Raw genomic sequence first — 26811 nt, 5'->3', positions numbered from 1 at the left:
AAAAGCGATTAGATGAAGGTGTTGATGGATCTGAACTGGTGTGAGCTCCAGAGCTGGGGTGAGGGCATGGACCCACGCACCCACTGTCCTCAAGAAGCACAGAGTGCTGCATGCAGACCAGGACAGCAAGAGGGGACAGATGGGTGCCAGGGGCTCTGCAGCAATGCAGAAAGGTCTCTGCCTCACACCTCAGCCTGCTCCATGCCATCACTGTGCACAAACCCAGCTCTGCTGCCCAACCTCACCCCTGCCCACCCTGACCCATCTGCTGCCGAGAAGCAGCATCAGAATTCAGTGGGCCAACACAGCACCCTGCACAGACAGCACACAAACTGAAGCACTTTCTCCTGCTCCAGCACCACCATCACTCTCTGCACTGCAGCTCCCAGCCTTGGAGCGGCAACCAGGGGCTGCCCTGAGCCACAGCATGCTCTCTGCTTCCCATGCAGCCATCCACAGATTTCTGGTTTATTTCTCCTCCTCTGAAAGACAGGTGTGGTTCAAACCGACCACAAGTGAAATAGAATCCAATATGGCCATTACGGACCATCCCCACCGGCTATGGGGACATCACAGGGAACACAGATGGGATGCTGGGGAGGGTGCTGGGGGATTGGCTCTCCCCGGGGGCAGCCACCAGCTCCAGATCCTCATTGGCCTTCACTGTGCTGGGGGGCGAGTCAGACAGCTCCACAGCACCAGGGAACAGGCAGGATTGGGTGGCAGGGAGTACTGGGTGCTTCCTGACATCTCTCGAGGAGATGGGAGCCACGGGCTGCAGGGAGCCCTAGCAGGAGGCTGCAAATAGAGAAACCCAACGGTCACAGAGGGGCTCAGCAGTGACTGTGTGTGTTTAACCGTGGCAGTGAGGCTCACACAGGGCTGCGCAGCGGCTGCATGCGGTGCCAGCAACAGGCAGTGCAGTGAAGACGCAGCCCCAGGAGGCTCACCCTGCCATCAGGCATCCTGACGGCTGTGCAGCCAAAACACAAGAGGGGGAGAGAGGATTGGGGAGGAGGAAGAGCTCCAGCAAGTCACTGGGGAGAGGGAACGCGGGGCTGCAGAGCACTCAGCAGCAAGGAAGCGAGCGGTGAGCACTGTGGGACGCTGCCACGTGGGACTCCTGTGTCCAGCATCCCTCCATGGGGACACCTGGGGGAGCCCCCTCTGCAAGCAATTAAGCCTCCTTCCCGTGTCTCCCCCCCACACACACACACTGGTGGCTCTCAGGGGGTTGGTGAAGCTGCTGTCTGCTCTAAACTCCAAAAACAAGGCAGAGATTTCCACTGCAAGGAAGCCTTGGCTCTGCACTGATCCCAGTGGGAGCCGTACCTGCGGCTGCTGACCCACATAGCGGCCCTGATGCTGCTCCAGGCTCCCAGTGCCGGTCACAGCGCCGCGGTCACAGTCCCCAGGCAGTGGTGGTGATGTCACCGGCACCAAACATGACCTCATCAGATAAGGAGAGAATCACAACCGACAGCAGCTATCTGGGACAGCAGCTGGAACAGCCGGGAAGGGAGCAGAAATGCAGAGAAAGCACATGAAAGTTTAATGGGAACCAGGGAGAAATATCAGCTCGCTGAAACTTTGCTCACCCACGGCGAGGAGGGGAGAAGGGATGGGGCTCTGAGATGCTCCTCCATCCACCTGGCGCTGCTGCAGGTGAGTAGAGTGATGCACACGAGGGCAGCAGGGTGGTGGGCACTGCACTGCCCAGCAGCTCCAGGCTGACTGGGCACAGAGCAGCCACCCACACCGGGGCACAGGTCATGTTTTAATGAGGCAAGGCAGGCACGAGCTTGCCACCGCACCCGCAAGAAAGCCTGGCTTTTCTCCTTCCATCAGCACAGCCCTTCCTAAAGCCCTTTCACTTGACAAAATATTTACATGAAAAGGCAATTGGGCTCCCTGGATTTAATGAGAATTAACGTGCAGGCAGCAGAACCGTGGCAGAGCAGATGCTGCTGAGCACCCTGGGCTCACAGCCGGGTGGCTCCAGCAGTGGCACGCAGCAGGGAGCCCTGAGCCAGCCCACGGCCAGCAGCAGACAAGGGATGCAGGGCCTCCCCACAGCTCCTCCAATCTCAGCCCTCCCATCATATTGCTCCAAGGGGCAGTGAACCTTTCAGGGCCCGGACAGATTTGGGACCTCTTTCAGGGACACATGCCAGGACAGGAGCCCCCTCTCCTGGGGGCCAGGTGCTCTGTGTCGTGCCCTCCGGAGGTGGGAGCAGTCCTACTGGATGAGGGTGGTCGTGTTCACTCCCAGCTGAGCAAGGCACCGTGAGGAACCAGAGCCTACAGATCCTTAACACAGAGCTTCCCCTTCCCTGGAACAAACCCCCGTGGGTACCCAGGAGAACCTCTGGCTCACAGCAGGGCTGCGTGCTGGGCTGACACCTGCACTGCAGGGCTGCAGCACGGGGCAGGAGAGGCACTGCAGGCTGTGGGGCACGGAGCAGCCCCGGCAATGGGGGGAACAGGGAGTGCTGCACCGTGCTGGGACGCGACGGGTGAGGTGGGCGGCGTGGGAGCGCCAGGCAGGAGGTGCAGGGGAAGCAGACACTCCATCCTCATTATAAGGCTTTTTAAATGCACAGGCAGGATATTAGCGTTTAAACAGTCTCTAGGACTCCAGGGCAAACTTTAAAAATCATAATATTTATAGAACCCTCCCTCCACTCGCCCCGCATGCTCTTTATTTCTCCTGCAATTACGGCTAATTTGAAGACGTTTTGCTTTGGCATCTCAGCCTGTTGCGGTGTTGATTACCGAGCCGCCCGCTGCCGACTGCCACCGCAGAGCTCCTGCAGTGCTCCCGGCCGTGCTCCTGCCACGCAGGGACCAGACCTTCCCCTTCCTCCCACACTCGCAATGGAAAGATGTCCACAGTGCCAAGAAATGATGCTCAGGCACCGTGCTGGGAGCAAAACAGTCACTGCCCGCATCTGGGGGTACCGGCACCTGTAGGAAGGGAGATCCTTGGGCACTGCACTCCAGCACAGAGTGCATCCCGGGTGCTGTTCCCAACCATGCAGCTCTGCACCAGCTCACAAAGCCATGTGATGCCACGGAGCTGCAAGCACAACCTCTAGAAAGCTGTGTGCTTCCAAAGCTGCAGCAGCTTGCTAAGAGTCCGGGCAGCATTAATGTCCTAGCAGGAACAGCTCCATCAGCTCCACTGGCTCCTGATCCACGAGTCCCTCTCCTTTGCTCAAAGTCTCAGGTACACCAGCAGCAAGCTTGCACCCATATTCACACTCAGCATCCCATCCCTGGGCACGGCTGCTGCAGAGCACAGCCCTAGGCCCCCCCTCCGAGCTCTCAGGGTGGGCAGGGATTTCTACAGAGATCCCTTCTCTGCTCTCAGGCTGGATCCAGCCCCACAGCCGGGCTGCAGCGCTGACCCCGCACAAAGGCCTCTGTGTGAGCACAGCCAAACTCACTCTACCATGGACAGAGTTGCTGGAGAAGTGCAGGGACCTCTTGAGGGAAGGGCTGGGATTGCCCCATCCCACAGAGCACAGTTCACACCACCTCTCCCAGCACAAATGTTCATGGTGCAGTCAACAGAGCCCACCCCATCCAAGCAGCACTCCCAGCAGGAGCTGCACCTGAGCTGCTGCACACCGATCCAGCGCACCCACCTGGGGCACCAGGAGAGGGGAAAATGCTTCTGGGCAGAACAGGGCCGGGCAAGGACTGCCAGCCACTGCCAGGGGTCTGATATTGCTCTCAAGCAGGGATGAATGAGGAGCCCTGCCCAGCTCCTCCATGGCACCACAAACTGCCTGCACCCAGCTGGAAGAGGGGATCATTCCCTTGGCAGGCAGCACTGCTGGAAAGTGACACTGGCACGAAACAACTCAAACCCCGAGCAAAGCCCCAGCAAAGAGAGAGGGGAAGCAGCCCTGGCGGCGGTACCTACCCAAAAATACATCATCATGTCGGCAGTGGGTGCAGTGCAGCTCCGCGGATCGGTGAGGGGCAGCGGGCAGCTCTGGGCGCTGCTCCTCGGTGGGCTCCGTCCCCTCCGTCCAACTGCAGCCCCCAGGGCAGCACAGCACGTGCACAGTGTGGGTGCTCAGGGCTGGGTGCCCGGCATGCTGCTGCGGGGCTACGGAGGGGGCTGCAGCCGTGGGAAGGTGCCCGGGTGGGCAGCGGGAAGCTGCGGTGCAGCTCCGGTGCGAGGAGCCAGGCGGGGACTTAGTTCATCATAAAGGAAAAGAAAAAAGGGGAGAGCGAAGGATGAAAAATAAATCCTCTCTGGCGTCTTGAAAGCAAAGGAAAGGGCAAGTGGGTGAGCAGGAGGCTGCACGAGGCGGGGGTCCGGCAGTGGCAGCGTGCGCTCACAGGAGCGGCGTGGGCTCCGCATGGACACGCGGAGCAGCAGATGTCCTGCCTCAGCATTTTCCAAGCTCTCCTGTCAATAAGGCTCTCACCATTAACCTGCGAGCTGCCAGCCAGCTCCCGGCAGCCGCCAGAGGGAGGGGGGCACCCAGAGCCCTCAGTGACACCGGGACCCTCAACAGCACAGCACATCCTGCACAGCCCCGGCACAAAGCTCCTGTGCTGCGCAGGGCGGATGGCAGAGTGGGACCCCTGGGGTCAGTGGGACCGGTGGTGTAAGGTTTGCCTGCAGCAGGACCCCCAGGTAGGAGAGCCCTGCCCGCGTGGGGCAGCTCTGCATGCACTGCACGGCTGTCACTAAATCTCCTGTCCCTGTGGGGCTCTGCACCGCAGAGGAGAGCAAAGGGACCGTGTGCGCTGAACCAGACGCAGGAGCAAGGGAATAAATAAGAGTAAGGGAAGGCAAAGGAGTGAGAGGGGTGGCAGATTGGTCTCTGGGGCCCTGCTGGCTCTGACATCTCCAGGCCCGTAATCATATTCAAAGCAGAGCCAGGCTGAGGCATTGCTCCTCCAGCACAGCAATAAAAGAAAGCAACACTCTCAATAATTCAGCACTGGGAGAGGGTGATAAAGCAGAGGAGCCACCACTGCAGGAAGCAGGAGCTGGGGGCTTCCCGCTCCCTCTTATGTCTTGGTGATAACACTCTCCCCTCGTTCTTTGCACCCTGCAAGCATAACCCCAGCTGCAACCAAGGGCACAGCAGCCAGACCCCACACTGCTGGTGGGACGGGCAGGATGCTGTCCTCCTAGGGCAGAGGCTCCCTGCTGCATTTTGACACAAGGTTCCAAATAAAACCTCTGTTACCACAATAGCTGAGACCCAACGAGGGAGTACCCTGGGCAGGGGCTGCCAGTCGGATGGGGCATCACCCCAGCTCTGCAGAGCAGCTCCTCTTTGCCCAGAACTGCTCACCTCCTCCACCACCCAGCCCCTTTTTCAAGGACTACCTTCACCCCATGGGCATCTTTGCAGACAGCCTGTGTCAAAACAAGGCTTCAGAAGTTGTGCCCCCACTGCTACAGGGAAGATCTCCTCTCTGAGCACTCAGCCATGCAGGCTTGGGGCAAGCTGTGCCCCAGCCCATGGTGTCTGTGAGCTCATCCCAAAAGGCCTCTCCCGAAATGGCAGGACAGGAGTGGATGGGTGCATGGCTCCATCCCGGGCATGCAGAGCTGTGCTGCATCCCCCATCAGCATGGCCCTGAGTGGTGACACGATGTGTGCCCAGAACCTGCCTGCTCCCACAATGACTGTAGCAGGGAACACTCTGCCCACATGCTCTGCCCCACTGCCTGCACCATGCGTCCGCTGCCAGCTCCTGGTGCCCAGAGCAGGTTGGGCACGGGCCTTTTGATGCCCTTGGCCCTTCTGGCAGACTCACAGTCCCCCTCAGCCCGCAGAGCAGCACACCTCCAGCACACCTGGGCCATCCTCACCCCACCACGACCAGAGCTCTCCTCCCCACACAGCTCTCTGCTCCATTAGCACCACCTTGGGGCTCAGCGAGCTGCACAGCAGCCAGGCTGTGTTACCCACGAGCCAGCAGCATCCCTCAGGGGTATCATCCTGGGGAGGGCAGCACCCAAGTGAGGACACGGCCCTTCAGCAGACAGCCATAAGGAATGCTCCCAGAGCCACACAGACAGACAGCACCGCCAGCACACACGGACACCCCACAGACACCACAGCCCGGGCGGTGCTGCCTGGACTCACTCCATTCATGCCACTCTGCATCTGGCTCAGTGCCGGGGTTGGGCGCCCAAGGCTGGAGCAGCCCTCCCTGCAGCTCTACGCCATCCCACCCCGTGCAGCCCCCAAATCTCCCCACCCCACACATGCAGCTCTCAGCTCCCAGTCCCTGCCTCCCTGGGGGGACCCTGGGGCAGGGTTTGGGCAGTGGGGCACACGAGCGCTGCGGGCTCATCAGAAGGGGACAGCTCTGTACCTTTATGCAGCCAAGTTCCTCCTGCGGCGCTCGCGCTGGGCTCTCTAAGAATAAAGACAAGAAAGAGGAGGGAGAATTAAAATCAATGATTGCTATTGCTAAACCTGCTTACAGGCAACGCTATCTGCTCATTGACCAGCAAAATTTTAGAATGCGTGGGCAAACACAACTGCTGTCTCCCAGGAGCCCTGGGAACGCTCCCTGTTAGCAGCAGGCAGCCAGGCAGGGGGGCACCGGGCACAGCTTTGGCTGGTGCTCTCAGCTCTGCAGTGTGCAGCGTCACCCAGAGACAACTCCATGTCAGACCCCATCCCCTCCTGCCCCTCCTGTCCCAGCGCTGGGTACTTCTTGGAGAAGATCACCGAATTTCAAAGAAAACTTCCTGAAAGCTGCACTTCAGCTAATTGGCTTTGGCAACGGTGCCAACCTGAATGTTCATCAATCATGTCAGACCCTCAGAAATAATGAGAGCCACTCATATGGCACGGGATTTTTTTTTTTGAGAGAGAGAGCAGATGAGGACTGCTTCTGTTTGCTCACCGCTTCTTTGCAGACCTCAAGGCGCAGAGTCCCAGCTACTTCTCCCCACCTGAAGACCTTAGCGTGGAGAACACCACAGACCTGCTGTCCCCTTATGTCCCCTTGTCTTCCCCTGGCCCCATAGTGGTGCAGCCCCACACGCAGCCCCAGGGCTGCTCCGGGGCCCCACGTGAGCTCAACCTGAAGGCACAACCCCAATGCTGAAAGCACGGCGTGGGTTCCCAGGCACTTCTGTTAGCAAACACCGCTCTCAGCCGCACAGCAGGATAATCAATTATGGTAATTCCTGCCTCAATGAATCAGATTCATGGAGGAACACAGCTCATTAGGCTGGTGCTGACTTCCATTAGTGCTCTTATGATAAAAACCCTCCAGAAAGCTCCAGCCCAGCTAGACACGTTCTCCAGCTCAGCGCACAGAGGCGGGAAGCCCCCGGTCCCCAGCGCAAGGATGTCCCCACACCAGTGGCAAACCACTGCCTGCTCCCATCCTCAGACATGCTCTCCTCTAAGCTCAGGAGCCCCTTGAGCCATCCTGACCCCAGGCGGTGGGATGGGAACCAGGGGGAGCCCTGAGTGGGCACCCAGGGAGGACCCCCCACCCTCAGTCCCAGCGCTGTGCCTTGCCAGGAAACTTCCCAGCACAACTTTCCCAAAGTACATTCTGATACCCCCCAACCCCTCCGTTCTCTCCACCAAAAAAGTCCTAAATTAATTTTTTCTTTTAATTAAATTCATTAGCAAAGATTATCTGGCTGAGGAAAAATAATATCCTGCCCCTCCCCCAGCAGCCCTCTCTATTTATATCCCCTATATACATAAGCAGCAGCGAATATTTCTTTATGGGCCATTAAAGGTTTAATGTTTAATTTATAACCACGTTCTCTGGCGGGCGGGATGGCCAGGCACAATGTCAACACTTTTAATTAAATGAGAAGGATTTTTTTTTTTTTTTCCTTTAAACTCAGAAAGATGGAACGTCCCATTCCCAGCACTGATGCAGACAGCGATGGGGCGAGGGCTGCAGCCCACAGGCAGGTCCCCGTGGTAGCAGGGATAGATGTAACGGGATGCTCTGACCTACAGGGAAGCTCTGAAGGCACCCAGCACCCATCACCTCTTGCTCTGCTGCAATATGGGCAGTGGCCACGCAAGCCCATGTACCCCACCCTGCAGCTTTGTTGCAGTGGGAACAGAGCCACAGCACCAGGATGGGCACCAGGACGGGCACTGGGACAGCTTCAGGGCTCAGTGACTGTTTGGGAGAGTTGCCCAGCTGCCGGCTCTCATCCAAAAAGTGCAGTCACTCCTTGGCTGCCACTGACAGCACAGCACTGCTCTTCTCCTGTACCTTCCTCTCAGATATTGTCAGCAGATGCCTCTTGCCTGGACAGAGCAGATCTGCTCTGCTTTGCTGCACAATGCTGGCTGGCATACACCTGACACAAGGTTAGAACGTGGCTAGCACATGGCTGGATCATGGCTGGCACACAGCTCATCACAGCTAGTACATGACTGGGTCGTGGCTAGCACAAGGCCGACACATGGCTAATGATTTTTGAGATCCTTTCCAACTCAAGCCATTCTGTGATTCTATGGCTCATCATGGCTAGCACACAGCTAACACACAGCTAGCACACGGCTCAACCGCAGCTCACACCGGACAGCACAAGGCTCATCATGACAGGCACACGGCTCAGTAGTGGCTAGCACTTGGCTGGCACACAGCTGGCACTTGGATCATCACGGCTAGCACACGGCTGGCACACAGCTAATCATGTCTAACACACGGCTTGATCACGGCTAGCACGTGGCTGGCACACAGCTGGATCACGGCTGGCACCCAGATAGCACACCTCTGGCTCACGGTTGGCACACAGCTGTCACTTGGCTGGGCACCCATGGACGTGCAGTGCCCTGGAACAGTGCTGACCTTCAGCTCCAGCTGCACTGCCACTGCCTTCCCCAGGCAACGCTACCCTGAGAAGGAGGAGAAAGAGGAGGAAGAGGTTCCTGGGCCCAAATCCACAGCACAGCAGCACTGAGGCACTGCGCAAGGAGCGATGTGCCCACGCTGTGCTGCCGGGTGCCCCAAATGCTCAGCTCCTGCCTGCAGCACAGCCCCTGTGCTGCCACAGGGACAGAAGCAGCCATGGGCAGGTGGGTTCCAACGAACGGAGCGTTTTCTCTTACGGGAGAGATTAAATCTCGCCAGAGCAGCGTAAAAGAGATGAGTCAGCAGCCGGCGCAGGGCAGGCAGGAGCAGCCATCAACGTTTGGCCGTGGAGCAGCACTTCACCCTCCTGCAGCCCCACGTGCTGGGGGACATCCAGCTGGGCACCCGGCACCAGGCTCACATGGGGAGCGACGGGCACACAGCCGCACACACGTGCGTGCAAGGAAGGAGCGTGCGAGGGCCGGCCATGGCAAGGCAGGGAACAGAGCGGTGATGGCACGGTGCCGCTCACTAAAAGCATGAGTGTCACTAAATCAATAATTCATTTACTTTAATGAGATAAGTACTTTGAAAACTAATTGCAAACCTGCTCCATTTACCCCAAGCCAGTGCAGCCCTTAATGTAAATGGCAGAAAACACCGCTGGAGGAAGGGGAAAGGCTTCAGTGGAAGATCGTGTGTCATCTTTTCCCCTTCTTCTAAGAAAGAGAAATATTGCTCATAAACAGGAACAGTGGAAACCCAAGCAGCCACGTGATCGATGCTGCAGTGAGTGTAGTGCCTGCCCTCCCCAGGGCACCACAGCCCCTGTGCCCACTGCACCACCCTGCAGAGGAATGCCACCTGCACCCGGAGGATGACACTGCTCGGAGAAGAGGTGGCATCATCTCAGGGCTGCATAGGGATGGGTGGTGGAGGGCAGGAGGCACACAGAGCACAGGGCAGCACGGTGCTGATGGATGTTGCTAGCACAGGGCTGGGATGAGCCTGGTGCCCTGCTGGCTGTGGTTGTGTTCCTCAAAAGGAGCTCGCAGCTCCCAGCAGTGATGCCCACGTGCTCCCGGTGGCAGCGGGACGCCAAGAGCTCTCTCCTTGCTTGCTGGAGCAAATGGCAGGTCATAAAAAGGAACCGTGACAGAAGAGAAAATGTTCCAGAGTCCACAAGGACCAGTCCAGGGTAAATCCATCTGCTCAGCAATTTAACTAGAAAATCCTTTCCAATCATCCGTGCCGCAGGTCCTTCACCTCGCAGAGGCGGCTCTGGGCACAGCGCTGCCCACCCTGATGGTTGTGGGCAGCTCATACGGAGGGGGCCCTGATGCTGCTCACCCCCACCCCACAGGGGTGCTCGGGGCAGGGGGTCCCAGCTCCCCCCGTGGCTGCTATGCTGAGACTTTCCCATGGCAATGGGTGACTGAAACCATGCAGACACAGGCAGGAAGGCACTGTGGGGTGGAGGGGTCCAGGAGTGGGGCTGGGAGCTGTGGGCAGGGGAGCACATGGCCCTGTCCTTCCACCTTCAGCTGTGCCAAGGGAAAACAGCAGCAGGGTGCTTTACTGCCTGCAATAATTGACCAGAGCACTGAATCCCCCAGCACATAACTCATCCCATACAACAGCCAGCAGCTCCGCAGGGCTCTGCAGCACAGACACACAATGTGCCCCATCCTCCTGCCCCTTCGGAGCCCACCCCAGTCCCAGATTCACAGGGTGCTTCCCATACCCCCATGCCCAACCACACGGTGGTAGGCCCTGTTACCCTTCTGCAAACAGAGGAAGGAGGCAGAGCTGTGCTGGCAGAGACCCAAAGCCACAGTGAAGGGATACCCCTGCCCTGCATGGGGCTTAGCACTGCTCACCACCAACACTGCCCTCTCCCCACAGCCATATCCCTGCAAATCCCACCTCCGCTGTTCCTCCTGTCTCAAGGAAAATCAATGGCGAGCATCTCAATTAATCACACCGGGGGCAAATTGATTAGGAGCCTAAATAAGGTCAAACACGGTTGTCTGCTTATAGGGTAGGACCCCTTAATCATCATTTTATCTGCAATAGGCCACAGAACCTGCAATCACACCATCTTTGGGAACTTGGAGGGATTTTTCACTCACCTCCCACATGTGCTGGGGCAAGCAGAACAGGAGCTGTGGCAATGCTGAAAAGCAACTGAATTCCAGCAGGCACACAGCTATGAGCTCTGGGCGCAGCTCCTTGCCCACCCAGCCCAGCTGTCTGCTTTGATTCAGGAGAAGACAAAAGCAATTAAGCACCCCTGTGCAAGGTGTGGTGCATTCCCTCCTGACCCCACAAGTCACAGCTTATGCCTGAGATTTGATTAGCCCCGTCATCACCTCAGATTGCACACCTGAAATATTGTTAGTGGTCACAGCAGTATTGAACCTTTGCAGGACTCCAGCCACAGGTCCTGTCTCAGTGCCCTCTGCAGATGGAAATCCTGCTGTCCCTGCTGCCCTCCGTACTGCGGGCTGCCCCACGCCAGAGACATTGCCTCCATTGGGCATTCAGCCCCAGAGGGCCGGTGCTGTCAACCTGCCTTCATGGAGAGAAAGCATTCAGAGCTGCACTCCAAATGCAGCCAACTGCCTCCCTTTGCTGCGCTCATGGTGGGAACGCAGAGCACCCCACAGGGAGGGGAGCAGGTGGGTCACTGGGACCCCACACCGTGCAGCACAGCCCCCAGCGTGCTCCTCAGCAGAGAGCATGGCTCAGCTCATTTCAGGTTGATAACACAGTTTGCTTTGCCAATGGATTTGCCAATTGCAAGTGAAATCAATTCAACTGGCTGTTTTGCTCAGCCCGTTTCCCTGCTGACGGCGTCCATTGGCCGTGCCAGGGCTGACGGCTTCTCCCATCCTTACCGGGACGCTGTGGGGCTGGCAGGATCCCAATGTCCCCTGCACCAGGAGGGCTGCAGCCCTGGCCACGTCCCAACCACCCCAGGGCCCCCACTGGCACCCAGAACAGCAGATCCACATCCCCAGCCCCAGCTCAGTGCGTGCCACCAGTACCGTCCTGCACCCTCCTGGCAGCGCCCAGCTCTGTGCAAAGCCATTCAGGGCAGCTCTGCTCCTCATGTCCCAGATGTGTGAGCCGTGGCATGGCCAGAGTGGAGACCCTGGGACCCTTGGATTGGGCACAGCCCCACCTGCTTGCACAGCCCTGCCCCAGCGCGCACCGCTCCCTTTTGTTGGAAATACGGTTATAAATATTATAATTTGGTTTAATATTTAATATAGTCAGGTTAAATAAGCATTCCCAGCCCCATAAATAATCATTAACGGAGGGTTCTAATTGTGCTGTTGGGATCCTGCTTCATGACTTATTTAGAGGGCAGACGCTATTCCCATCCCTGGTTCCCTCACACACCGTAAATTAACCTGAGCTCTCCCTCCTCGCCGAGAACCGATGGGACACAGCACAGCCCACAGCTCTGCTCCGAGGGGTGACAGCAAGAGGACAGCACTGAGGAGCCCAGTGGGGTCTGGGGGTGAACGGAGCTGTGGCTGCAGGGTGCCAGACACCACCAGGGTGCAGGTAGGAGATGGAGGGGAGAGGGGGGGTATGGAGCACTGCAGGGCGAGCAGGGGAGGGCTTCTGGCATCCACACAGATCTACCGTAACGTCGATTGGGAACAATAGTAAAAAGTCTTTTTTTGTTGTTATTATTTTTAAAGAAACAAATCCTGAGCGCAGAGGGAATGGCCGGGGGACAAGTGCTCTGAAAGTGCAGAATGGAGGCACTGAGGACAGCAAGAGTGCAGGAAAACCTCGGTGTGAGAGTGCTTTTCCCTGAAGGGATGCAGTGATGCGTTGCTTTAAAAAGAGGTTTGGGTTCTGTGTATTTTGCTCTCTAAATGAAAAACTACAAAGATAAATGGTAAGAGCCCTCTCAGGCGGGCCTGGGCTCCACTCAAGCCCTGGGCTGATGTAGTGGAAATGCTGGGGGGGCTCTTTCCTTTGTGCCCCCTCTTGCTGTGCAGGGGGCAGCTGAGAGCCGCGCTGCGGATAGATGGATGCACGGACAGTCTGTGCCCTCGAGCCGTGTGGGGGGCAGCCCTGGGGGGACCCTCCTGACCCTAAACTGCCCCCAGCGGGCGCAGCACAGGCGGTAAGCAGGTTAGCATCGATCCCCTCCGCAGGGACTGAGATTCCATCGAGTGAGCGAGGAGACCGTGCTGCAAGGAGCGCAGGGTTTACATTTCATCTCAGCACCGGGTTCTCTGCTCAAGTCAGCACATTAATCACGGAGATTGGCCAAGTAGTAATGCTAATGAGGCAGCAGCAGCACGGTGCGCGGGAGCCCCTTCGGCAGCACCAGGTCTGGGGGCAGCGGGGGGAGTCCCCAGCATCAGGATGTGGGGTGAAAGCTCCTGGGTTGGCAGGGAGCAGAGCAGAGCCCCGTGCTGGGAGGCTCAGCTAAATCCTTCAGCCCATGGGAGCCGTGCAGCACGGCCCCCAGAGTGGTGCTCATTGTCCCTGCCCCCGGGGGACCCCTCCCCACGGCCACGTGTGTGCAGGGCTGCCCTGACTCAGCACCAACCCATCCCTGTGTCCGGGCTGCGGCTCAATGGAAAGCAACGTATTTTATCTTTATGTGTCAGGATTTATATAAAAGGGGGATAGTTCAGCTCTAAATGTAATGAGTTGGAAGAACAGCCCTCCAGTGGCTTCCTCCAGCTCACACGGCATCAATAACATCGATTGCTAAAAATAACGAATAACCCCGACCCTGCAGCAAGGGAACGCTCCGTTTGGGGGGCACACACTGCCCCACAGCCCCAGTGCTGAGCCTGGGCTGCCCACATCCCCCCCCACTGCCTGGAGACACAGAAACGGGGATATTAAACCGTATTTGATGGCGGCTGTGGAGTTACCTCTCACACATGCTGGAGTCAGTGCCAGGGGAGCAGGTGCACATTGCCATGCACCAAAAAAGGAGATTCCAGCCCACCAGGATGGCACCAGCACTTCCCAAGCAGTGCTCCATCCCCAGTGCTGGGTGCGTGCTGCTGGTCCGCGTGCAAAGCAGCAGCACTGCAAACACAGCGCACAGAAAAGCAGAGCGGGGAAATGCGCACCGTGCCCAAAAAGTGATCCTAAAAGCACACAGAGCCGGGCAGAGCCACTGCCAGCAGTGCCACTGGAAACCAGTGAGGCCATGGAGTGCAGTGCGCCGCAGGGTGGGAGCGCGTGGAGAGCAGTTATTGGTAAATAATCCCTAATTAATGAGATCCCGGCAATAGGCAGCACGGTGCTGCTCCAGGCAGGGGTGATGGCAAGCACCCATCCCTCCACTTCTCAATTACGTCTTTGGGGATGGAAGGAGAAAGTGGTCGGGGTGAATGAGAGAGACTTTGGTCGCGTTTAATATCAATTCATTCCGCAGACTGCTGACGCAGCGGGATTTCACCGCTCAGAATTTATGGCTCTTCGGAGAGACCCGTGCAAATAAATGGGGGGGGAGGTTAAAAAAAAACACCAAAAAACCCACCCTGCCATCAGCACAAAGGTCCAAACACCGCCGGGAAGGAGCTGGAGGGGGGTCTGGGAACCTCCTGGTCCCGCCAGCACCCTCGGCCCCATCATGCCACCAGGGCCACTGGCACATGGCTGGAGCCCCACGGCTCTGGGCAGAGGCACTGCTAATAACAGAGCCATTATTACGCAGCGCAATTCAGCCCCAAGGGGGTTTTATGCAAAATGACACACAATATAAATGACTGTTGTAAACAGGGAGTTTAATAAAGGGCTGTGTGCGAATTTACAGCCTCCCCAAGGATAATTAAAATTATTTATCTACTTACCTAGCTAGCCGCTGGAGCAGTCTATTAATTATTATCTATTATACGCGGCTGCTTTGCATGCTGCCAGTGCATTGCCCTACACCTCCGTGCAGCAAGGGGGCTGGGTGAGGTGATGCTCTGCACACCAGGTGCAGCACAGCACAGCACTGCTGAGTGCACGGAGGTGGCACTGCCAGCCCACAGAGCTGAGCGCTGCGCTGGGGCTGCATGGGCACCGGTTCAAGGAGCAGATGGGGTCTGGCTGAGGGCACAGTGCTGGTGGAGGAACAGTGCCTGGCGCAGTGCTACCTGCTCTGCTATCTATTAGTGTGACAGAGCAATCATCAGTTCGGAGGCGCTGGGATCCCTCGGGTCCTCTCTGCACATAAAAAGACCTCAGGGGGCTCCAGTGTGCGGATACTTAACATTGTTTTATTAGCTTAATAAACCCAGCTGATGCCGCCTGAATCTGCAAAGCAGCCCCAGCCCCTCCTCACTGCGGGGATGGTTTGCAGGGCACAGAGCAGGGGCACTATGGAGGCCTGCTGACATGCAGAGCCCGTGCAGAGCTTGCCCCCGGCCCCAGCAGCCCATGGAGCAGCTTGTTGGGAGCGCAGCATCCAGCTGCTCATCGCGCTGCAGGCTCAGTGAGCTGTCAGCTCCCTCCAGCACAGCCATTAATTAGTGCTGCAATTGCTCTCCCTGCCCTCGGTTGCTCCAGCGTGGGTGGGCACAGGGCTGTGGTGCCCGAGCGAGGAGAGCCCCAGGGCTGCTGAAGCACTGAGCCCTGTGGTCAGCCACCAGCTCCGTGCCTGCAGCCCCACAGCCCTGCCCATGGGCCAGGTGACTCTGACCCACAGAAAGATTTCCTGCTGGAGCATAGCTGCATCTGTTATCAGGAGCACAGATCCCTTCCTGGGCTGCTGGGTTGTTTGTTTGCCAGCAAAAGGCTGCTCTCTCCCCCAGCTCTGCGGTGCTCAGCCTGCTTTGCTTTGATCCTGCACAACTCTCACTGTCTAATAAACACAGCAGGATCCAATTCCAGGTCATTACTCAGAGAAAGAGACCCTACCATGGACGCAGCAAGAGCTCCAACCCAATTTGAGTGAGCCCAGTGCTCCCAGAGCCATCGCTGCTGCCACATCGGGGTCTCAGCGGGCCTGGGTTCACAGTAAGCACGATGCAAAAATCAGAATGGAAGAGCTTAAAGGCCATGCCAGAGGGATGCTCGTAAATAAGGGCACTTGCCGATGTGGGTCCGTGCCAACAGAAGGCAGCTCAGAGCTCTGCAATCCCTCCAGGACAGCTCCTGGGGGGACAGTTTGCACGTTTGCTCCTAAATCTGTGGCTGCGAGCGAGCAGGTCCTGCAGGGATGAGTGCAGAGGACACACAGCAGGGACCTTGCAGGGACCCCTCGGTGACAGCGACCAGGCAAGGAGGTCACACAACACACGTGGCTCAGAGACAGCCACGAAGCAGCACCGTGCTGGGGTGTGCCAGCAGCGAGCACTGCTGTGCCGAAGCAGCCACAGTGCCGTCCCTCCCACCACAGCTGTGGGATATTTACTGCCCGTTCCCCCCTAAATCACAGCTGGTGGTGAAGCAGCTCGTTCTCCATTACCGAGAGCTCGTGCCGAGCCACAGAACCGTTGAGCTTGCAGAAATGTGGCCTCAGAGGAGCAGCCCACCCCAGGCTGTCCGGCGCTCGCTCGGGATGATGGACGGTTATGGACCATCTGCACTTCCAGGAGGGGAGAGATTTATGGGCGGCACAGACAGGCAGAAGAGTGTCCATTACTATAACTCACGGTGCCCTCTTCAGAGATATTGTAATCAGGGCCCTCTGCTGCTGCAGCGGGAAAGTCTGGGTTAAGCACTGGCAGGAAGGAAAATCAATTATGTTTTTTTAATACACTGTTGGCAGTGGGTGGGGGTGGGGTGGGGAGCAGGGCCGGCCCCAGTGTGCAGACATAGGGGGGGGTCTCACCCTCCCCGGAGGTGCAGCTGCTTCCCCAATCCACGGTGCTGAGTCCCCTGCAGCTGAGCCCCCATCCCTCCCAGCCTCATTACTGCCATCACCTTGATTAAGCTTTGATAGAGCCCAGGATTCATGACGACAAGAAGCACCGGAGGGCACCACGAAGCCTTCCTGGCTGGAGCCTGGGAGAGGCAGCACCAATGCCTGCACCTTCCCATCTCCCCCCCTCATGCCATAAGCATTACAGCTGATGCTGTTCCATGGCCGCCCCGTGAACTCCAACCACTCTGCACAGAGCTCCCTCCATCAACCCCTCCATGCTCCACCTGTGGGGCTGCTCCACGGCTCCAGATCTGCAGCCACCACGGGTGCTTCGGTGTTTGTGGTGGATCAGACCATCAGGCAGCAATTAAACCACGCAATAATAAGCAAAGAGCTCTCATTTCAAGGCCCTGCCTCCTGCAGAGGGGAGGTGTGGAGCATGGGATGCTCCGGGAGGGAGAGCAAAGGAACTTCTCCAAGGGGATCTGCACACAGTTCACACAGAATTCGCCAAATGTGGGATTGCAGAGCATCCATCTGTGCAAACTTCCTCCTGCAGCCTTTGAACGCACGACTTTGGAATGCAATGCTTCATTTCCTTGCAGCCCACTGTTCAGAGACACAGGGAGACCATCACAAAGACACAGCTGCCCCGGGAGCTGAGCTACTGTTTTCTTTAAATTGGGTGGAGAGAAGGAAAGGCAAACGTTCCTGAAAGTTCAAGGCGGACGAAGCCAGCAGGAGCCAAGCGCCGTGCAGTGAGCGCTCTGCAAGCCTCACAGCCACTGCAAACCCTCAGTAAAACACATGGGGATGGCTGCCCAGGCCCCAGCACCACTCACCCCCACCCATACAGGCACAGGTGAGCAGGTGAGTGGTGCTGGGCTCAGCCCACTCCCACCACGACGCCTTCCCCTGCCCCAGGCACATCACGCAGGATCAGAGGCGACAACAGCCACGTGTTTCCCCAACCTCGCTGTGTCTGGGGCTCTTGCTTTATCAGTTTTTATCCCGTGTAATATTCATCACGCTGGTTTATTTATGGGCCCCCTCTTCGGGAAGGTATTTTTCAGGGCTGGTGAATAAAACATGAGCCTGTGCTGCTTGTCAGAGCGAGCGCGGCTCCTCTGATGTCAGCCTGACGAACGGCCTTTGGTTTTCTCCAACGACTGCACTTTGAGAGAAATTTATTTGTATTTGGGTTCACGTTGGTTGGGGGGATGCGAACGCTTTTCCCTCCAGAATAAATGAAAACCTCGACTGTGCAACAGCAGCGAGGCAGCAGCAGGACGGGCACTGAGCATTGCAAGCAATCCCCCATTGCAAGCAACCCCCTGCTGCAAGCAAACCCTTATTGCAAGCAACCCCCTGCTGCAAGCAAAGCCCCACTGCAAGCAACCCCCTACTGCAAGCAAAGCCTCATTGCAAGCAACCCCAGCAGCAGGCAGCTGCCCCCATGAGGTGCTGAGCATCCCAGGATGGTGGCACGTGGAGAGCACCAGGACCAGGCATCGGTGCTGCACTGTGGACAAAACCTTCCCTTCACCGGTTAAGGAACGCCTGGCTGTGACCCAAAACTCCTATTAACAAATCAAACCATAAAACCAACAGAAGCAGCTGGGAGATTTCCCTCCATCATCTGCTAATTTATAGGGTTACTGGTGTCAGCAGTTGGAAAGGAGCAGAATTCTATCAAAGAGGCACTAAAACCCGACGCCGCGCGCTTTAAAACAATCACAAACGCTCATCTGAGAGGACAGCTCGGGACATAATTCCTTGGTGCTTAATTATTAATATCCCAGACAAACTAGTTAAATTCCGCTGAAGAAAAGGAGAAGCAATCAGAGTTAAAAATTAGCAGAAGGAGTGTCGTCAATCATCCTGGGGAACATTCTGCAGAAACCTCACTGGAGCTGCTGTGCTCCTCTCTGCTCCTCTCCCTCCTTTGCTGTTCTGTTTTCCTTATCCAGCAGGAAATAAGGGCCAAGTTTTCTCGCTGCTTCATCTCGATTCAGTCAGTTTTATATCTCGCAAACGCATACGCAGATTTCTCTGCTTCTTTATTTGTTCATTAAGACTTCAATAAAAAAAACGTTATAAAAATGCCCCTTTTTGTTGTTAATTGCAATTTCTGTTTTAATATGCAAGTGGTGCGAGCTCTCCTCAGAGACTCCTCGTGCCTCTCTGTAAATACCACATCTGCCTCGCCTCAGATCAGATCCCTCTCAGCCTCCTCTTCCCCACGAGAACAGCCCCAGGGCTCTCAGCCTTTCTTCTTATGGGAGATGCTCCAGGCCCCACCATCTCTGCATCCTCTGCCAGGCTCTGCAGCAGCTCTGCTTGCAACTGGGGAGCCCAGCACAGTGCTCCAGATGTGCCCTCCCCAGGGCAGAGCAGAGGGGAGCACCTCCCTGCCCTGCTGGCCGCGCTCAGCGCCGTGCACCCCAGGGAACCATTGGCCACAAGGTACGCTGCTGGCTCACAGTCAACCATTGGTCAACTGTTGCTCAACTGCTGCTCAACCACTGGCTGTTGGCCACCAGGACCCCCAGTTTCTTCTTTGTAGAGCTCCTTTCCAGAAGCTCAGCCCCCAGCGTGTACTGATGCATGCAGTTATTCCTCCACGGGTACAGGACTCTACACTCACCCTAGCTGAACCTCATCAGGTTCCTCTCCACCCAACTCAGCCTGCCCAGCTCTTGCTGAATGGCAGCACAGCCTTCTAGGCTGTCAGCCACTGCTCCATCAGCAAACTTGCAGAGGGTGCACACTATCTCTTCATACAGGTCAACGATGAAGATCCTGACCAAGACTGAACCCAGCACCAACCCTGGGGGTGACTTCTAGCCAGGCTCTGTGCACCACCCAAAGGTCTGGCTGGGAGCACACTGCAGGCTGCCAGCGCCCCATCACACATGGGGTCACCCCACAGGGAGCACACTGCGACCCAGCAGGGCCACGCCATGCCCGCGTGCAGCAGAGTGCAGGTGGCTCAGCCCTGGGCTGCTGCAGGCTTTATGGAGTGCAGCACTACCGCAGTCCCCAGCGCTTTAAGAGACCCCATTATCCCTCGCCTGTAGCTTCATGCAGTGTAAGTCAGCTCGCTCTAATGTTTCCCATTTCGAATGCCTGCCTCGGGCTGAAATTTTGAGGGAAGTTTTAGCAGGAATGGTTCAGATATTTCCAAGAACGAGGCGGAGTACAGTGCTGTTCTGACACATCCACAGCATTCCACGGTCGCAGTGCTCAGATCCCAAACCCAACCTTGCAGGGCCTGGCGGGCAGCAGGACCCCAAAGCTGCAGCACCCCCTGCCCACAGCACTCAGCTCAGCAGCTGCACCTCCTTGGGGGAAGGGGGCTCCTCTTCCCAAAGCCAGAAAGCAGTTCAGAACATGCTGAAGCTGCAACCCAAGCTCCCAGTGCAGCAGCACAGGGACCCCGAGGGGAGCGCAGCACAGCGGATGCTCACTTGCAAGAGCAGCACTCAGTTGCTGGCAGCAGCAGGAACCTGCTTGTGTTGAAACTCCGACTTCTGGAGTGAGAACAGCTCTTGCCAGGGCTGCTGCAGCAGCAGAAAGAAGGCAGAAATTAGTTTGGCATAACAGCATCCAGCAGCCTCCCAGTCAGCAGTAACACCGACTTTCTGGTTGCTAATTCTGGATGATGGAACTGCGCAAAGCTTAGGATTTCTTTATGCCATCATTTTTCACCCTCAAAAAAAAAAAACAAAACAAAAAAGAAAAAGAAAATCCAAGAAGATGTCGGGCTCTCATGGCAAATGCCTGTTTTGGAAGTAAGCTGCTCTCGTATATTATATTGTTCTGGTACCGCATCACAATCTATCAACGTCGGAGTCCCCAGAGCACAAGAAATCAAAACATCATGAATAAAGTGCAACTTTAAAACTCCAGCAGTCTGACAGCGTTAGGCTGAGCCTCCTAACATGCGGTGCTGTATTGATGCTCTCCCCTAATAAAGTCAATGCTGGCCTAGCTTCGCTGCCTACAGCGCATTTGCTCAATTAGAGGAGAACAAATAAGGCAACAAGCCAAGATGGTGGTAAACACCGCACAGAGCTGCGCCTGGAGCTCAGCAGCCACTGTGCTGCTCTGAAGCTGCTCTGCAGGACCACCCTGCAGGGCTGCAGGCTGAGCACCCGTCTGTAGGGTCTGCAGGGCCAAGCACCCACCTGTGCTGGCATTATCTACAGCTGCACTGGCTCTGCAGCTCCTTCTCCCTGAAGCAGGGCCACTGCTTGCCAGGAAGGGGATGTAAAGAGATGCAAACTCAGCTCAGATTTTTGCTGCTCATCCGCCCAGCCTTGCAGAAGCACTGGGCAAGAGGCACCTAAGCCCCTTTTGCACCAACACTGCTAGCACTGGTGCTGTGCACAGAGCACACAGGCTCGGCCCCAGCCCGCAAGCCCCTCCACGCAGCGCTTGCCCCAGGCAGTCCTCATGGTCTCCTCATGCCATCCCAGCACGCAGCATCCCTGGCACAGCCCAGGTGGATCCTCCCATCCTTCTCAGCTCCAACAGGCGCCCGTGTTCCACGGGCAGCTGCATTTCCGTGCCCTCACGCAGCGTTCCTGGCTCTCGGTTTGCATTTTTCAAAGGCAATTAGAACAGCCTGAGCTGCAAAATATGTCAGCGATGGCTCAAGAGACCAGGCAGCACAGGGATTCACGCTTTCACACCTTTTCTGTTGCTCAGAAAAAGCCCACGCAGGTGCAGAAGGAGAACCCAACGAGAGGAAAGAGCAGCTGGTGGGTTAACACCTGATTCACCCATACAGCCCCAGGGAGCTGCCAGCAGGGCTCCCATTGCTCCAGGTGGAAATGTGCTCTGCAGCATCACCAGACTGGGAGCACACCCTCCCCTATACACCCAAAGCGATGTGCTGTTCTCACTGTGCTCCACCCTGCCCTACTGCCCCCCCAGCACCTGTGGGTCCCCATCCCCTCACTGCCATCTGCGCAGGCACCAGGCGCTGCCATTTGGAGCACGGCGAGGGACCCGAAGGAGAACTTGCCCTGCCAAGAAGAGGGAGAGGGAGAGCCAGGAGATGCGGGCAGATTCAGGGTGGGAGAGCTGGGAGCACAGCTAATGGGATGGAGCTGGGAAGGGCAGTGCAGGGAACAGCAGGAAATATGGGCACACAGAGCAAAAGCTGCGGCAGGTCTGAAGGCGAGCCAGGCAGATGGCAAAGCAAGGAACAAAGAGAAAGCAACAGGGATGGTGAAGGGAGGGAGGAGAGGCCACGGCACGGCTCCTGGGACAGGAGAGCCGGTTCCACCTGCACTTTGGGCACATCCTGCTGTGTTCTTTCTCTTCCACCAGCTCTAAATCGCCAACTCCAACTGCAGGGCTTCCACCCAGCCGCCACCTGCAGCGTGGGGACGGATGATGGCACTGCTGCTTATATCATCCCTGCATTACACACAGCAAGCAAAGAGGAGTGTTGGGGTGTGTGAGGGCACTGGGGGGAAAACTGCCCTGCTTTGGGGCAAATCTGCTCTCAGACCTGGGACACGGGGCTGCCTCCTGCATTAACACCATCAGCGCCTTGCAGACACCACCCAAACTCAGTGCTCAGAGAGTGATGTTCCCCATGAGAGCACTCCTTTGCAGCTGCCTGCACACTTCTTCCCGTCCCCCCCCTCCCAGCACGTCTCATCGCAGTCCTGTGAAGTCCCCCCCACCCCATTTGCCCTTTTGCTGGGAACGAGCGGGGCACCAGTACAGCAGAAGGATTTAATTGCATGTCAAAATTAAATCTCTTTTGATGAAGAACAATTCAACTCCGGCTCTGCCTAATCAAATTAACAAAGTCTTTTTTGATTTTCAATTATCTTCTTCACTGGAACACTTTATCCGGCGCTCCTGCGCTCCAGCCGACAAGCCCCGACTAACAATGAAGGTGTTTGCTGCACTTCACCAGCACACGGTGACCACCAGAGCCCTCCTCCATCTGCCTCCCTGCAACAAACCAGGGAAACACGTGCTCTCGGTGCCCTTTTCTCCCCTCAGCTGTACCGTTCCAGATGTGCATGGAGCTCCCACCATTCTCGACAGACCCCAGGGAGCTGCAGGAGGTTGATGATGGGCCCCAGTCCCAGCACACAACAGGGGCAGATCCTGCACCCGCTGGCACCGGTCCCTGCAGCAACCCCACACCAGCAGGGCTGTGCACACTGCGGGCATGGGAGCCGTTCCCAGCTCCCTGCAGCTGGAGAGGAACATTAAGCTGTGATGGCAGGACAAAAGGTATTAGAAGATGCTAATTTAATTAAAACAACGCGACAACGGCTAAATGAGCAAGTGAAGGAGAACACCTATCCGCATTGAGGGCACTGCACACAGGAGCAGGGGGATGCAGTGAGGCCCTGTGGCTGCAGGAATATGGTTCGCAGGACAGGAGCTCACCTCCTGCCCCGCTGCATGTGCTCAACGTGCCCTGAACGTGCAGAGCTCTTGGCTCATCCTCCACTTGCAGCCTCCTCCCAGCCCCGGCAGCATGCTGGGTAACCTCCAGCAACGCTCCCAGACACAGCTATGGCAGTAATCCCACCGCAAACAAGGTCTCTGGGGCAGGGAATGGGTTTCCATTTGCAACTTCAACTGCATTTACCAGCAACCAACCGGAGCCGTGCTTTCTCCCAGCGGTGCCGGGGGGACACCACATGCATGCAGCCCTTCCTCCAACCCCCGCCGACTCGAGATTGCAGCCTGCCGAGCCGGCTCCATCCTGCAGCCGCAGCTTTGCTGCCTTTTCGCTTTATTAAGCTGTTTTCCACGGAAACCATCTTAATTTGGATCGATCTGCAGTTTAGCAGCACACCTTCCTGCGGGCTCGCTGCAGGTGCACCCCACCTCCCCCCTCCTCCAGCACGCAGCGATCCCACGCGCGGCACAGAAACGGGTCCCGGGACTGCAGCAGCACGGGATGCTGTGGGTTCGTGCCCGACGCTGCCGAGGGATCTCAGCTCTGCGGGGTCGAGGGGATTTCCGAGCCCCCTCACCACCACCCCCAGCTCTGCCCATCTCCACGAGCTGCCGCTGCCACCTGCCGGCAATGCGGCCCCGCCGCCGGGCGCAGCCGCGCGCACCCCGCGCTGCTCTGCGCTCCGCATCCCCGCCGCTCCCCGCATACCCTCGCCGCGTGCGTGCGGTTGTGTGTGTGTGTGTGTGTGTATGTGGGGGGGTCCCAGTGCCACGTCCCCAGCCCGCGGATCACAGCGTAGCACCGGACGATGTGACGCTCCACAAAGCTCTCCGTCCCCACACAAATCCCATCCCCTGCGCGAACAGATTGCGAGGCAGAAGGACAGCCCAGATAACCGGCGCGGGTGCCAGATGCCTTCTGCAACACAGAGCGGCGTGAGAGCGCACCCTGGTTTCAGGGTCCTGCCTACCTTGGGGGCGAGCTGAGCTGCGGGGCCAGCGCTATCGTCCCCGTCCCTCCTGCTGCCATCTGTATGGCAAAGGGTGCGCTGAGGGACACCGCTCCTCAGGACGTCAGTTGCTTCCAAAGAGAATCTGTCATCCCCTCTCGGTGGATGGAGGGACTGGCGCCCATTCCCGGGTCTCTCCTGTTCCATTCCCTTTTGTGCGTTTTCCAAAGAGGGGTTGATCACATCCTGGCAGATGCTGGGAGCAGACGCCTAATGGAGGCCATCTGCCACATTTCACAGGGAAAATTATTCAAACTCACTAGGACTTTAATTTAATCAGCTGGCACTGAAGTGGGCACTGGGCTTTCATGTGAGCAGGTGTGAGCACAAATCAGCAAAGGCAAGGAAAGCATTTCATCTCCATTCACTGCGCCCACAGCAGAGGAGCTGCTGCGCCTTCCCCAGCACTCTGCACCAGTGCAAAGGCACCGCACGCTCTGGTGCATGCAGTCACCCTCAGGAATAGATAACAACACGCCTGCCACAGAAAGGAATGAATACAGCACAGCTCCTGCAAGGAGCAGGTTGGTGGCTGCCCCAGGTGCTGCTCTCCCCTCACTGGGCCACTCAGCCGTCCCACTGCGGCCGCTCCATGCACACAGACATGGAACAGGCTCAGGCCATGGACTGAAAGGTGAAAAGTGCAGAATGGCAGAGGAAAGGAGATGGGGTGGAGGTCCTGGAGATGGTTCCATAAGTGTTCATTCAGCCACGTGAAGCAGAACCCCCCTGCACTGCAGAGGACATCGGCTCCAGCACCTCGCATCAGCTGGAGCTGACTCCAAAGCTAGGAGCTCATCTAAACCCAAACCAGTAAACAGGACACACTGTGCAAACACAGGGACACTCACTGCATCCCTTCCCTAAACATCATGCTCAGCACTTTCTCCCTGACCACACGTCCAGACTCAAAAACTACAACATGTTTTATCACATGCAAGGAACCAGGGGTTCCCTGGTTGCCCCAATGCAGCCACTGTGCAAACCCACTGGCCACAGAACTTTGCAGCTCTCCAGGTTTGCACACAGCTAAAAAGCAGCACCAGCTGCTGCAGCATCAGCTCCCTTCTACCAACTTCCATCCCAGCACACCAGGACCCAGCTTAGCTGGAAAACCCAACGAAATCGGGCAGAGAGGGAACAGGGATAACTTGGCAGCTGCTCACATTTAGTTTACACCTTCTTTGCCAGTGTGGAAGGAAACAAACGACCTGTGAAGGGAGCGGAGCGCAGTGATTCATTACCCCTGATGTGTGATGATGGCTTAATTATTTTTCTAACTGGAGAGAGACGCTTTCTGACAGCAGGTGCAAATTAATTCTCCACTGTTTTAAGGAGTGATCGGCCCAGGACAAGCAGAAAACTGGAAAACCTAATTAAATCGGGAGCTGGGTGGAATAAATGGAGCGGGGAGTTTGTTTGCACGGTGCTGACTGATATTAACGATTGGTGGTGAAGCACCGGGGCTCCCGGCAGGACCACGGAGCTGTCAGAGCTCCACGAACTCCGACGCCTTTGGGCAGGAGGTGCCGTGGAAGTACGGCCCGCGGATGGGGAAAGGCAGCGCTGCGCCTGCGGAGAGGGGCGGTGGGATGCGGGGCCGGGAGCTCCGGAGCGCCCCGGGCAGCTCCAGCGCTCCGCCCGACGTCCGCGCAGCCCTCGAGCACCTGAAGGGTTTTTGCCACGGGGGGGAGCAGCCCCGGGCTGCCTGGGAACATCGCGGGCTCCGACATCGGGGAGGAAGGAGGTGATGCTGAGGTTGCCATAGAAACAGGATTTATCCATCCCCGCAGCTCCAGAGCGCGGCTCGGCACGGCCTCCCGCAGCCCCCTCCTCTGCCCCGCAGCGTTGGGGGCCGTCACATCCTCCTCCTCCTCCCCGCTGCTGCTCACACCTCGGCCCGGGGCTTCTGCCCGCCCGCGCTGCCGCGAGCAACGGAGCTCAGGGCACCGCTCCCATCCCACCGCTCCGGTGCAACGCCCTGCAGAGCTGTGGCGGGACTTGAGGGTCCCATCAGCACGCCCGGCCCCATATTGCACACAGCCAAAGCAGCGCTGCAGCACCAACACCGCAGCGTGACACGCAGCTCGGGCACAGACACCGCGGTGTGGCAGCTCCGGGGGAGGCAGCTCTGCCAGCACCCGTGGCTCCAGCGTGAGCTCCCCCCCATCCCCAGTGATGCTGCTGCCCAAGAAGCCGGAGCTGCCCACAGCTCTGCTCCATACCTGAGCACCAGCAGTGCTGGGAAAAGAGCCCTAATTGCTTTTTGTTTTGCTGTTTCTCCCATCATTAAATCCCTTCTTCATCCCTAATAGTTCGGGATTATATGAAGGTTAATATGTTTCAGGTTCCACACAACTACAGCTAATTAACAAACAGTCCCTTCAATTCCCTTTAATGCCTACACATGTAATGTGATCACTGCAATTACCTGGTTCCCAAAGCCATTACAAACCACAGAAAATTAGCTGGAATAAGTGATAATAACCTTCCTTTATTGGTGCACACAAGGAGTGCTCTCAGGGCAGCACCCCCCAGCCATGCCCAGGTGAGCTGTGCAGCTGGAAGGGGCCGTGTCCCTGCAGCTGCTGGGGTTCAGGCTCAGCACTGCTGTTGGGGAGCATCGCTCCCAGTTCTGCCTTCTGCCTATGGAAAGGAGGCTGTAATTAAGCAAATC

General features: G+C 57.3%; 1 protein-coding gene across 1 annotated transcript in view; it reads right to left on the bottom strand.

Annotated features, from left to right (window-relative positions):
- The window catches only part of RBFOX3 (RNA binding fox-1 homolog 3), a 48832-nt gene that overhangs the window by 19662 nt on the left and 2359 nt on the right, over positions 1-26811 (bottom strand). Inside the window, 1 exon segment of the mRNA XM_042821196.1 lies at positions 6360-6403. Within this exon segment, the coding sequence (XP_042677130.1) occupies positions 6360-6403 (44 nt within the window).

This window comes from Centrocercus urophasianus, unplaced genomic scaffold (genome assembly GCF_019232065.1).
Source record: "Centrocercus urophasianus isolate 14NV4802_14NV808 unplaced genomic scaffold, USGS_Curo_1.0 seq_190, whole genome shotgun sequence".
In the NCBI taxonomy this organism is placed as follows: Eukaryota; Metazoa; Chordata; class Aves; order Galliformes; family Phasianidae; genus Centrocercus; species Centrocercus urophasianus.
This window is presented reverse-complemented; position numbering and strand designations above follow the sequence as displayed.